The sequence below is a fragment of the Amyelois transitella genome, chromosome 27 (assembly GCF_032362555.1).
Source record: "Amyelois transitella isolate CPQ chromosome 27, ilAmyTran1.1, whole genome shotgun sequence".
Taxonomy (NCBI): domain Eukaryota; kingdom Metazoa; phylum Arthropoda; class Insecta; order Lepidoptera; family Pyralidae; genus Amyelois; species Amyelois transitella.
In genome coordinates this window covers 5,826,351-5,839,746 of record NC_083530.1, presented here as the reverse complement: position 1 = coordinate 5,839,746, position 13,396 = coordinate 5,826,351, and the positions used below count along the sequence as shown (strand labels likewise).

Genomic DNA, 13,396 nt, shown 5'->3' with positions numbered 1-13,396 from the left:
TAGGTAGGTTAGGATTTATTTTATCAGTTTATAAGTGTTTTTGAAATCGGATTAATTTTTATGGATTTTTCAGGACTTTTCAGTTGCATAGTGAAAACATTTTGTGTGTGTGGAAGCGAGAGTCTAAAGTCAGTGGAAAAAGAAGGATCTAGCTGAATCTATGTCAATGTAGGGCCCTGATATTTCAAAGGATACGCAAAATAACGACGTAATATGTTAGGAAGAGAATTTGAAATAATAAAAACATTTTAGAGATTTTTCGCACTTTTTTTGCGTTGAATGTGGAATTTATTTTTTTATTATTATTTACTGGTTGACGCCCGCGACTCTGTTTGCGTTGGTTTTTGAAAAATAGAGGTTTTTTTTAATTTTTTTGAACATCGGTTCTGGCATTCCAAAGCCAAAAACTAATGAGACAGAAGTTTTAGCTACTCTAAACTTAATTATTTTGTTTAGTTACAACAACATGCTTTGAATCTTATGAGTATGGACTTGTCTGTAAGAATAAAGACGTAATGTATAATTTTTCTGCTGTTTTCCAGTCAGAATTATAAAATTATATCGTTGTGTCTATGTAAAACTAGCCTTAATATCTTGATTCTCGCTGTGAGATGAAATATGATCCGATTCGCCCCGGTACCGACGCCTTAGGGAACCAACTTACTCAATATTTCATTCCTTTTTCGCGGAGACGAAGATTTGTTTCGAAATATTTTGTCTTTGATCAAATCGTGAATGTACTGGTCGAAGGTCTAAAGTAGAAAGACGAGCTTGCATGAAACGGGTGATAGAAGTAGAAGTAAAAGTAGTGCCGTGTGGTTCCCGGCACCAATACAAAAAAGAATAGGACCACTCCATCTCTTTCCCATGGATGTCGTAAAAGGCGACTAAGGGATATGCTTTTAAAATTGCGGTCCGTTTTTTAAGCGATGGGCTAGCAACCTGTCACTATTTGGATCTCAATTCCATCATTAAGTCGAGCAGCTGAACGTGACCATTCGGTCTTTTTGGGACTATTGGCTCTGTCTACCCCGTAAGAGATGTAGACGTGACTATATGTATGTATGTAAAAGTATGCAGACGTCGTGGCAAGTGGAAGGATATATATCTTTCCCGGAGGGGTAGGCAGAGACTACCTCTTTCCACTTGCCACGATCTCTGCACACTTCCTTCGCTTCATCCACATTCATAACTCTCTTCATGCGAGCTCGGCGGTGTCGGGTACTCTTGACCCAAACCCAAAGAAGAATCCCAAGTGTATAATCCATTAGTCGCCTTTTACGACAACCATGGGAAAGAGATGAAGTAGTTATATTCTTTTCCTATTGATGCCGGGAACCACACGGCATAGAATAACAACCTTTGCAAGATTTACAATAATTTTATACTTTCTTCCCTTCTCTCTCTCCTTTAAGACGAAGTATGCATTCTAATCTTCATAAACAACAGGATAGCACAGCCGGGAAGCAGGAGAGCTTGACATTTCATTTCCCGAATTTATTCCAGGAAGATAGACGTTGCAATGGGTAGACACGGCAGTCAAATATAATTGAATGTGACGTCAATAAGTGATACCTTGTACCTGTCCAATTTTGAAAATAAATCTATTCTATTGAAAATCGTAAGGTGCGAGTCGGTATCGCGCACGATTTCGTTCTATTATATTTAAATTCAAATTAGCCCATGTAAGTCTTGATCGATTTTGTTAATATCTGTAATGATTTTAAGTTTTTATTGAACTATAATGTAAGTGTTAAATATATTTTTACAATCTTTATGGCAAAGGGTCAGGTCAAGAGTGACCGATACCGCCGAGCTTGCATGAAGAGAGATATGAATGTGGATGAAGCGAAGGAAGTATGCAGAGATCGTGGCAAGTGGAAAGATGTAGTCTCTGCCTACCCCTCCGGGAAAGAGGCGCGATTTTATGTATGAACTGAACGTGACGCACTTTTGACAAGAGATAATTTAGTAGACATCAGACAATTACATACCTACCTATATACATATGTTATAATGTATCTTCAAAAACGTATTCAAAGTTTTGTAGCGCTTCATCGAAAACACCTCCCTCCTAAATTCTGTCTTATAGACTCACTAGCTTTTGTTTTTTTTTTTCTAATTTTGAAGAGAACTTACCAAGTATGGAACTGGCCCACAATTATTTTAAAACTGGGCATGTCTATTCAGTGTCATACTCTGTGGCCCCTGAAAATCAACATAATGCCTTAGACGTTACACAAACAAAGTGAATGCCACCGGTGGATTATAAGATAAGCGGAACTCTCACTCGTGTTTGTAAACAATTGTATTTGTTCATACTCTTCCTATACCCTAATTACATGAAGAGATTTGTATCCCAAATCATTATTTATACTAATATTATAAAGCCTTTCCCTTAGTCGCCTTTTACGACATCCATGGGAACGAGATGGAGTGGTCCTATTCTTTTTTGTATTGCTGCCGGGAACCACACGGCATAGGCGACTAAGGGATAGGCTTATAAACTTGGGATTCTTCTTTTAGGCGATGGGCTAGCAACCCGTCACTGTTTGAATCTCAATTCTATCATTAAGCCAAACAGCTGAACGTGGCCTATCAGTCTTTTCAAGACTGTTGGCTCTGTCTACCCCGTAAGGGATAAAGACGTGATCATATGTATGTATGTATGTATGTATGTATATTATAAAGCTGAAGAGTTTGTTTGTTTGAACGCGCTTATCTCAGGAACTACTGGTACGAATTAAAAAATTATTTTTGCGTTGAATAGACCATTTATCGAGGAAAGCTTAAGGCTATATAACATCACGCTGCAACTATGAGGAGTAAAGAAATAATGGAATTTGTGAAAAAAACGGGGAAAATGATTCATCCTTGAGGGCTTCAATGATGCCCTAAATAACTTTTCGTTTTCTTTTTTAATAAGTGCACGAAGTCGCGGGCACAGCTAGTTTTAAATAAGTAGCGTATAAAGGCTCTGTCTAATTATGATCATTTTGTCAATATTTCAATGTCAAATAATTATGATTCTAGAATTTACTTAAAAATTATATATATGGCAAAACAACGTTTGCCGGGACAGCTACATATAATCACGTCTAAATCCCTTGCGGGGTAGACAGAGCCTACAGTCTTGTAAAGACTGATAGGCCACGTTCAGCTATTTGACTTTAAGATAGGATTGAGATTCAAATAGTGACAGGTTGCTAGCCCATCGCCTAAAAGAAGAATCCCTTGTTTATTAGCCTACCCCTTAGTCGGCTTTTACGACATCCATGGGAAAGAGATGGAGTGGTCCTATTCTTTTTTCTATTGGTGCCGGGAACCACACGGCCGGGACAGCTATTATAGTATAAAACAAAGTCGCACCATTAGGAAGAAGAAGCAAAAAATCCGCATACTCAAACACCCTAACACAATACTTATCAAACCAATTAACATCAATAAACTACTTCAAATGACGAAATTCGCACTCCGCAATATAATTCTCACACTCAAAACACAATGGGACTTTTGATCGGAACGATTTAACCAGAATTCGATTAAAATTAATTCTTAAACCGACCTTTTTAAAGTTCAAATTTATAAGGAGAAATATTTGTACAAAAAAAAGGGTAAAAAAATACGCTTAATTGTCTTAAGTGGTATTTGTGGAGGGTTGAAAAAAAGTGATTTGAATGAGTTTGAACCCTTTTGTAAGGAACTGGAACAAAAGAACGCACAATGATGTTGAAACCGACTACTTTTTTGTTTTTTAATAGATAAGGCTATGAATAATTCCATTAGTTCAGCTACTACGCAGCTGCCCTTTTTGGAGGTAACCGTACCTTAAAAGGGGTCAATGAATATATACATACATACAATCACGGATATATCCCTTGCGGGGTAGACAGAGCCAACAGTCTTGAAAAGACTGATAGGCCACGTTGAGTTGTTGGCTCGATGATAGAATTGAGATTCAAATAGTGACAGGTTGCTAGCCCATCGCCTGAAGGAAGAATCCCAAGTTTATAAGCCTACCCCTTAGTTACGTTTTGCGACATCCACGGGAAGTGATGGAGTGGTCTTATTCTTTGTTCTACTGGTTCTAGGAACCACACGGCATGAGTTAAGTTAATACAAGTCTTGAATTTTGTTCGCGAAACGTGTATTTTTACCTTATACCTGAATTAATCCATATCAGTCCATATTAAACAAGTTAAAATTAATTAAACGTCAGTCAAATTGAACATTGACTGAACATCCTGTCGATTTAAAAATCCCTTTTAATACAAGTCGAATCCTTGACGGATGGAATTTTGATATGCATATGTAAATTAACAGCTTTTAATTTAACTTAATGGTATACCGACAAGGAAATTGAATAAACTTATTTTTTGTTCGGCGTTATCATTAAAATTCGATTTGTTATGGACACATGGTCGATACGTGTGGCGAACAAAATTAAATATTATAAACATTCTTTTAAGCGATGATGGGCTAGCAACCTGTCACTATTTGAATCTCAACATACATACATATCATCCCGTCTATATCCCTTACGGGGTAAACAGAGCCAACAGTCTTGTAAAGACTGAAAAGCCACGTTCAGCTATTTGGTTTTTTGGTAGACTTGAGATTCAAATAGTGACAGGTTGCTAGCCCATCGCCTAAAATATTAATCCCAAGTTTATAAACCAATCCCTTAGTCGCCTTTTACGATATCCGTGGGAAAGAAATTGAGTAGTTCTTTTCTTTTTTCTATTGGTGCCGGCTTGATTCAAGCCGTACCAAACGGCTTTAATCTCAATTCTATCATAAAGCTAAACAGCTGAACGTGGCCTGTCAGTCGTTCAAAACTGCTGGCTCTGTGTACTCCTCAAGGGATATAGATATGATTATTTGTGTGTATGTATTGATGAAAAATATTTTTATTTTTAACTAGCAGTGCCCGCGACTTCGTCCGCGTGGAATAGTTATTTTGGACATCATTGAAGCCCTCAAGGATGAATAATTTTCTCCGTTTTTTTTTCACATTTTCCATTATTTCTTCGCTCCTAATAGTTGCAGCGTGGTGTTAAGCCTTCCTTAAAGCCTTCCTCGATAAATGGCCTATTCAACACAAAAATAATTTTTCAATTCGAACCGCTGAAATTAGCGTGTTCAAACAAACAAACAAACTCTTCAGCTTTATAATATTAGTATAGATTATAATATTATAAGATGTGTGATCTATGAGTTGTCCATTCTTATCGTCGGTGTGTTACATTAAATTAAATCGTTGGCACTGCTCTAGTATTGTTATTCGACTCTTAACGAACCAATTTCATAAATTATTTATTCCCAAAGGACAATTTCGAAAACTTTCTCACGGAAGTTTTAAAGGGATTCAAACTATTGTCTGAAAGTTGGAAAAGTTTAATTTAATATTTGGTAGGTGAAGTCTTACCCTTTAAGTAGGTTTTAGATTGTTTATCCTCATTTCAGGCCATACATACATATAATCACGGAGAAATATGATGTACCTACGAGTAAATGGTAGTGAAGAAGATAGGAGTAACCAACTTAACTAATTTGGCGTAGTGAGTGACCTGACGCCAAATAGCTGAACGTGGCCTATCAGTCTTTTTAAGACTGTTGGCTCTGTCTACCCCGCAAGGCATATAGACGTGATTTTATGAATGATTGAATGAGTAAACGTTACAAATTTAGTGTAAGACATAATTGTGTGATGCTAATAAACTTTTATTTTTTATTCATTCATTCATTCATACTCGTACAACGCCTCCTCTACATATCGCGGGTTAAAATTAAAAAGTCAAGAAAACTAAAGAAACTTCAACTCTTTATTTCTTAAGAAGATTTTTATTAGAAGATTTAATCTGGAAACTGCTTCATTACATTAACTTTCTCGGTATTAAATTCCTTTGGATTCTTACAAAGTTAACTTTCTAGAATTATCCGATTAAATTTAACTGGCTTTGCACTTGACTTCACTCGACCGCGTGAATAACTCTTCAGTTGTGTTCTTTAAGCTCCTTAAAAAAAAAGTACTTTCTAGTTTGATCTGTATGTATGTATGTTTACACCATTGACCATTTGTATGTATGTATGTAAACATACATACAAATGGTCACGTCTATGTCCCTTGCGGGGTAGACAGAGCCAACAGTCTTGAAAAGACTGAAAAGCCAAGTTTAACTCTTTGGCTTTGGCACAGGTTGCTAGCCCATCGCCTAAAAAAAGAAGCCCTAGTTTGTAAGCCTATCCCTAAGTCGCCTTTTACGACATCCATGGGAAAGAAATGGAGTGGTCCTATTCTTTTTTGTATTGGTGCCGGGAACCCCACCCCGCAAGGGATATAGGCGTGATTATATGTATGTATGTATGTCGATATTAATTAATTCTTTTTCCCCCAGTGCACCCGCTCTGGGTGAAGCTTCAAGGTGGAAAGCGCCCCCTGGTGGCTGGCCAGAGCACCGAGCTGGTCTGCCAAGCCGTCGGAGCCAGGCCCAAACCAACCATATCCTGGTGGAAAGGCGGAACGAGGCTCAAGACTGTAAGGGAAACTGTAAGTATGAGAAAGATTCATTTTTATTTACATCCAAACATGTATCTACGTAAAATATGTTATCACATACCTATATATGTATATTGAAGACAGTGCGAACAGTCTTAAAAAGACTTAATATCTACAGCATAATGATGGAATTGAGATTGAAATAGTGACAGATAGCACATTGCCTACAAGAGGAATCTCAAGCCTATCCCTTCGTCGCCTTTTACGACATCCATGGGAAAGATATGAAGCGGCAAAAATTATTAATATTACTGTGTAATAAGTCGGTAAAAAAAATCAATCAACCTTTCTCGGCCACAGAATACAGAGATACCTCGGTAGCGCTGTACCTTTGTGCACGCGGACGAAGTCGTGGGCGCCAACTTGTGAAGATTCAATAAATCGAAGAACTAAGCATGCAAACAGGAACCTGTGCGAAGCCCAGTAATCATTACCAGTAGACATCTGCTTCCAATAATGCTTACTCTGAGTTATGTGCTCACAGCGGATCGGATTGGGATGAGGTCTTGTTGACGGCGGGTTGTTATCAGTCAGGCTGTAGCTTTACATATATTTACAAAAAAGGGAAATCATTGTCCTTTCATAAACACTTTCCTTTAATAGATTTACGATAGTCGAAGGCGTTTGTTTAAAATGTATTTTGAATGATTGTAGTTCATTAATTAAATTTAACAACAGATTTAACTTAATATGTAAAAACAGTTTAATTACAAGTGTCTTGCTCGGATTTACGGTAACTCTTGATGATTATTTTGTATGAAATAATAAAAATTCGCAAAAGCAGATGGCGACTCTGTGCCATAATCATGTCATGAAATAATAATAGAGAAATTTGAGATTTAATTTGGAGAAATTTCAAGGCTGTTCTAAGGCCAGGTTACTCGTATGTCAGGCTCATTTGAAATTCTTTGATAGAAAGATGTATTAGTAGAATTAAATAAAAACAAAACTATCAGCATTTCTAAAGCGATTTATTACATTTGTGGAATTTGTCATTTGAAATGTACATACATACATACTTAAATCACGCCTCTTTCCCGGAGGGGTAAGCACAGACCACATCTTTCACTTACCACGATCCCTGCATGCTTCTTTCGCTTCATCCACATTCATAACTCTCTTCATGCAATCTCGTCAGTTTCGGGTAATCTTGACCTGACCTTTTGCTCGAAGGTGTACGATTTTGAACGTCATTTGAAACGTGGATTTTACAAACACCACCCAGAAAATATAAATCATGCAAGCCCCTAAATCAGTCTCTCGCTATAAATCAAGCCGCGGCCTTACACACCGCCGCGTGCGTTTTATAGGTCGCCGGCGAAATTATCGGACCGACACGAAGCCGGCAATACATCATCGGTATCGACTTACATATCGATTATATTGCATCGTTAATCGTTGTTTAGTTATGATCACTTGATTTGTGGGTTGGTATGTTTTTGAATTTGTGACATAATAATAATTGTGTTTGTGTGCCGTGCGGTTCCCGGCACCAATGCAAAAAAACAATAGGACCACTCCATCTCTTTCCCATGGATGTCGTAAAAGGCGACTAAGGGATAGGCTTACAAATTTGGGATTCTTTTTTAGGCGATGGGCCAGCAACCTATCACTATTTGAATCTCAATTCTATCATTAAGCCAAATAGCTGAACGTGGCCATTCTGTCTTTTCAAGACTGTTGGCTCTATCATCCCGCAAGGGATATAGACGTGACCATTTATATATATATATATATATATATATATGTAAGGCCAAGGTGTCCAACTTATAACACTTTCTATTTAAATAAAAGATTACAGTCAATTAAATACTGATACAATTCCCACATTAGCATAGCCCTTTATTACATACAATACCATACGTAGCGCATTTAACTATGCTTACAACGTGATGTTACATATAGTTAATTACGTACAGACATCCATATCCCACGTCTGACGGACAGTACAATAGATGGCCTATTGTGTGAGCCAACCGATTTTGATGTAATTGGTTCCTTAATTGGTATTATTTATTAGTTGAACTTCTATACCTACATACATCTATACGTATAATTAAACTTTATACATATAATCTCTTTCCTATGTATGACGTAAAAGGTGACTAAGGAATAGGCTCATAAACTTGGGATTCTTCTTTAAGGCGACGGGCTAGCAACCTGTCATTTTATATGAATCTAAATTCTGTTAGTAAGCCAAACAGATGAACATGGCCTGTCAGTATTTTCAAGACCGTTAGCTCTGTCTACCCCGCAGGATATAGACGTGATTATATATATGTTTTTATGTATAACTAAGGATTCCTCTTTCAGGCGATGGGCTCGCAATCTGTGACTATTTGAATCAATTCTATCATTAAGACAAACAGCTGAACGTGGCTATTAATGTAGCTATTAAAATTTAATTAAAATCGGTCCAGCAGTTAGCCTTTAATGCGTAACAGACAGACACATATATTCGCATTTGTGTTATTTATTTTTCCAACAGTCATCACCAGACGGCAACGTCACCAACAGCATCCTGACTTACGTCCCGTCGATCGACGACGCGGGCAGAGTCCTCTCCTGCCGAGCTGTGCAGCCCGCGCTGTCAAATATCCCACAGGAAGACGGGTTCAGGATGGAGATACAACGTAAGTTCTTTTTATGTTGGGTATAAGTTGCATACACATATAAATATGTAGTTATTGTTTATATAATGTGCCGTGTGGTTTACGGCACTTCAGAATAGAAACACTGCATATCTTTCCCGTGGATGTCGTAATAGGCGACTAAGGGATATTTATTTTAAACGTTATTGCACAAAAACAATGTACAAAAGGCGGACTTAATGCCGTTTGACTCACTAGTGAAGAAATATATATATTACAGTACCTATTAAAAAAAAACTACTCCACCGACAAGAGTAAGCACTTAAATTTATGTAGATTTAAAAAAGGTCTTTATTTCTGCCTAAAGGTTTTGAATGAGGTGATAAGGCCTACTTTTGCATTGGTAACGTGCCTGAAACGTAAAAATATTATATTGACCATAGGATCACAGACAGACAACTGTGTTAATTATCGAATTAAGCCTCAGTCTGTTTGGGTTTTGTATCTCACTAGCTGTGCCCGCGACTTCGTCCGCGTGGAATAGTTATTTTGGGCATCATTGAAGCCCTCAAGGATGAATAATATCCCTGTTTTTTTTTTGGAAGAAATATTTTCCATTATTTCTTCGCTCCTAATAGTTGTAGCGTGATGTTATACAGCCTAAGCCTTCCTCGATAAATGGTATATTCAACACATAAATAATTTTTCAATTCGAACCGGTAGTTCCTGAGATAAGAGCGTTCAAACAAACAAACTCTTCAGCTTTATAATATGTGCCATGTGGTTCCCGGTACCAGTGCAAAAAAGAATAGGACCACTCCATCTCTTTCCTATGGATGTCGTAAAAGGCGACTAAGGGATAGGCTTACAAACTTGAGATTCTTTTTTTAGGCGATGGGCTAGCAACCTGTCACTATTTGAATCTCAATTCTATCATTTAACCAAATAGCTGGGCGTGGCCTATCAGTCTTTTCAAGACTATTAATAATTTTTGCTCTCTATTATTCATTCTAAGTGTCCCTCTATCCATTTCAGTCAAAAATACTAAATGTACTGACGAAACATTTTTACTGTTTTATTATACCTATGTACCTACTATAGATTAACATGAAAATGGTTATTTTTTTTACTTTTAATGTTTAGATCTGCCAGTGGTGAAATTGCAGTTGGGCGCCAACTTGGACGCCGGTAAAGTCGTGGAAGACTCCGACGTTTATCTCGACTGCAGGGTAAAGGCGAACCCGTGGCACACACATGTATATTTCTCTCACAATGTAAGTGTTACGAACTCCTTTGTAAAGGACAAACATACATACATACATAAAATCACGCCTCTTTCCCGGAGGGGTAGGCAGAGACTACCTCTTTCCACTTGCCACGATCTCTGCATATTTCCTTCGCTTCATCCACATTCATAACTCTCTTCATGCAAGCTCGGCGGTTTCGGGTACTTTTGACCTGACCCTTTGCCAGGACATCTTTAATTTGATCAAGATACGTTTGTCTAGGTCTTCCCACTCCGACCTTTCCCTCCACACACAAACATTTTGTAATTTAAAATAAGAAAAATAAATGAGTCTGTTTTGAGCGTGCATCATCTTTTCTTTACCAGCGCAAATATTTTATTATTTTCAGCGTGTTTCCTATATTTTGGTCCTTCGAGCCGGATCTGAACCAGCGACCTATGGATGTACAGTCCACATACACTTTTATCTTCTAGACAGCTGTAGCTTCTTCTTCTTTAGTCTGCTTTAGTCCCGGTTGCATGCTCAAGTGCCGTGTGGTTCCCGGCACCATTACAAAAAAGAATAGAACCGCGCCATCTCTTTCTCATGGATGTCGTAATAGGCGACTAAGGGATATGCTTACAAACTTGGGATTATTTTTTAGGCGATGGTCTAGCAACCTGTCACTATTTGAATCTCAATCATCAATTACAGGTTGCTAGCCCATCGCCTACAAGAAGAATCCCGTATTGTTTAGCCTTTCCTTTAGTCGCCTTTTACGACATCCGTGGGAAAGATACAAAGTGGTCCAATTCAAATTTACCCACGTTCACTGTATTGATTGAAATTGATTAATTCGCCCAAAAAAAAATTAAAAAAAAATGATTTATTTCTTCATCAGGGAGCGATGGTGAAGCCCGGTCCGGGAGTTCTCCTGGCCAACCAGAGCCTGGTCCTGCAGCACGTGGCGAGGAAGGCAGCCGGGGGGTACGTGTGCACCGCCAGGAACAGCCTGGGGGAGGCGTCCAGCGAACTCCTGGTTTTGGATGTCAAATGTGAGGTTTTTTTTTTAATTACCTATCTTAATTATATAATATAATGGTGCCGTGTGGTTCCCGGCACTAATAGAAAAAAGAATAGAACCACTCCTCCATCTCTTTCCTATGGATGTCGTTAAAGGTGACTAAGGGATAGGCTTATATACTTGAAATTGCACTTTTAGGCGATGGGCTAGAATACCTGTCACTATTTGAATCGCAATTCTATCAACATGCCAAGCAGCTGAGCGTGGCCTTTCAGTCTTGTGATGACTGTTGGCTCTGTCTACCCCGCAAGGCACATAGACGTGATTACATGTTGTGTTATGTTTATTAAATTTATCACACAGACGTAGACCTTTATCAATTCTTTCTTCTTGTTAGTCTTATTACGTATGTTTTAAATTTCATCAAAATCGGACCAGCTGTTCAAAAGTTATGGCGTTATAAACACACATACAAAAAATGAATTTACGCCCCAACTACTAGTTCTCACTCGCTTCGCTTGCCCGTCAATTATAGACATAATTTCTTTCAAACGTATTAAATAAACAAAACCTTTAAGAGTTTAATTTCGAGATAAATATGTATATAAAAACCATCTGAGTTAAAATTACTACACTTACATAATCGTGAGTGCCCTTAAATGCCTCTCAATCTCAAGCCCACGGGACCTTAAGGACGGATGAAATTCTGGTACGGTCTGAGTACCCTCTCGTGATAACCCCACTTATTTTAGTGAGGCAAAAGGAATGACGATCTTACAATCGGTACTTTTTTCTTACATTTTTCCTTATTTAAGAGTTATGCTATAATCTCAGAGTATTGATGCATACGTACATTCATACATATGGTTACGTCTATATCCCTTGCGGGGAAGACAGAGCTAACAGTCTTGTAAAGACTGATAGGCTACGCTCAGCTATTTAGTTTAATGATAGAATTGAGATTCAAATAGTGACAGGTTGCTAGCCTATCGCTTTCAAAAAGAATCGGAAGTGTGTAAGCCTATCCCTTAGTCGCCCTTTACGACATCCATTGGAAAGAGATGGAGTGGTCCTATTCTGTTTTGTATTGGTGCCGGAAACCACACGGCAGTTGAGTATTGATGGTTGAACAGTTAAGGTGTCCGACTAAAATGTCCTATTCTTTTTTGTATCGGTGCCGGGAACCACACGGCACAACATGAAATAAAACATCAATATTTTTGTTTCAACAGACGCACCCACGTGCAGATCGACCCAGCCTGTAGTGATGAGGGCGGCGCGAGGTGAGGTCGTCGAAATTGAGTGTGACCTTGACGCAAATCCTAAGGTTAGTTTCATCCGTAGACGTAGAAAAAAAGGCGGACGGAGGTTCATTATACGGCAAAATGAAGCACCAATTAGTATCGTGGCGACATCTCTATGCCACAAGTCACATTAATAAAGTATAAAATCACGCGACGCTATCAGTCAAAAACAGCGAAAAGAACTTAAATCTCGCAAGCAAAGATTTCACGAATAGGAGCATATATACAACCTCCGTCACAACATCGTCGGAGCCGCGGTTCCCCAGGCATCACACCTAGCCTGGCGGAAGATCTTCCCTTTGGTGGCGGTCGAGCCGAATCATCGCTCCCGCTACAGTATATAAACATTACATTAGTCGGCCGCCATTACGTCATAGATGCGTTATGAGTTATGACTAACGTGACCATTTTTTTTGCGTCAGAGCGGGACGCTAGCGGAATTTTGTATATAAGTAAATAAAAAATATAAGTACTATATACTTAACATATAAGTTAATTATGAATAATTATCTATACATATAATAAAACAATAAAAATATTTTGTCCGTACATTTAGTATTTTTGACTGACTATTCTTGTCAGCGAGATTTGAGTGCATAGTTGATATAAAATAAGTATAAAAATTTGGTTTGTTTGCAAAAGCGGGACATTTTTGCTCTCGCTGGGGACAGCGGGACAGACAGACTGAAAGC

At 38.2% G+C, this 13,396-nt stretch overlaps 1 protein-coding gene across 1 annotated transcript in view; it reads left to right on the top strand.

Moving 5' to 3' along the window:
* LOC106130408 (nephrin) overlaps nucleotides 1-13,396 on the top strand; it is a 348,487-nt gene that overhangs the window by 312,771 nt on the left and 22,320 nt on the right. Inside the window, exons 10-14 of the mRNA XM_060951944.1 lie at nucleotides 6,399-6,550; nucleotides 9,048-9,192; nucleotides 10,294-10,424; nucleotides 11,278-11,431; nucleotides 12,633-12,727. Coding sequence (XP_060807927.1) covers nucleotides 6,399-6,550; nucleotides 9,048-9,192; nucleotides 10,294-10,424; nucleotides 11,278-11,431; nucleotides 12,633-12,727 — 677 coding nt within the window. The remainder of the gene's footprint in view (nucleotides 1-6,398; nucleotides 6,551-9,047; nucleotides 9,193-10,293; nucleotides 10,425-11,277; nucleotides 11,432-12,632; nucleotides 12,728-13,396) is intronic.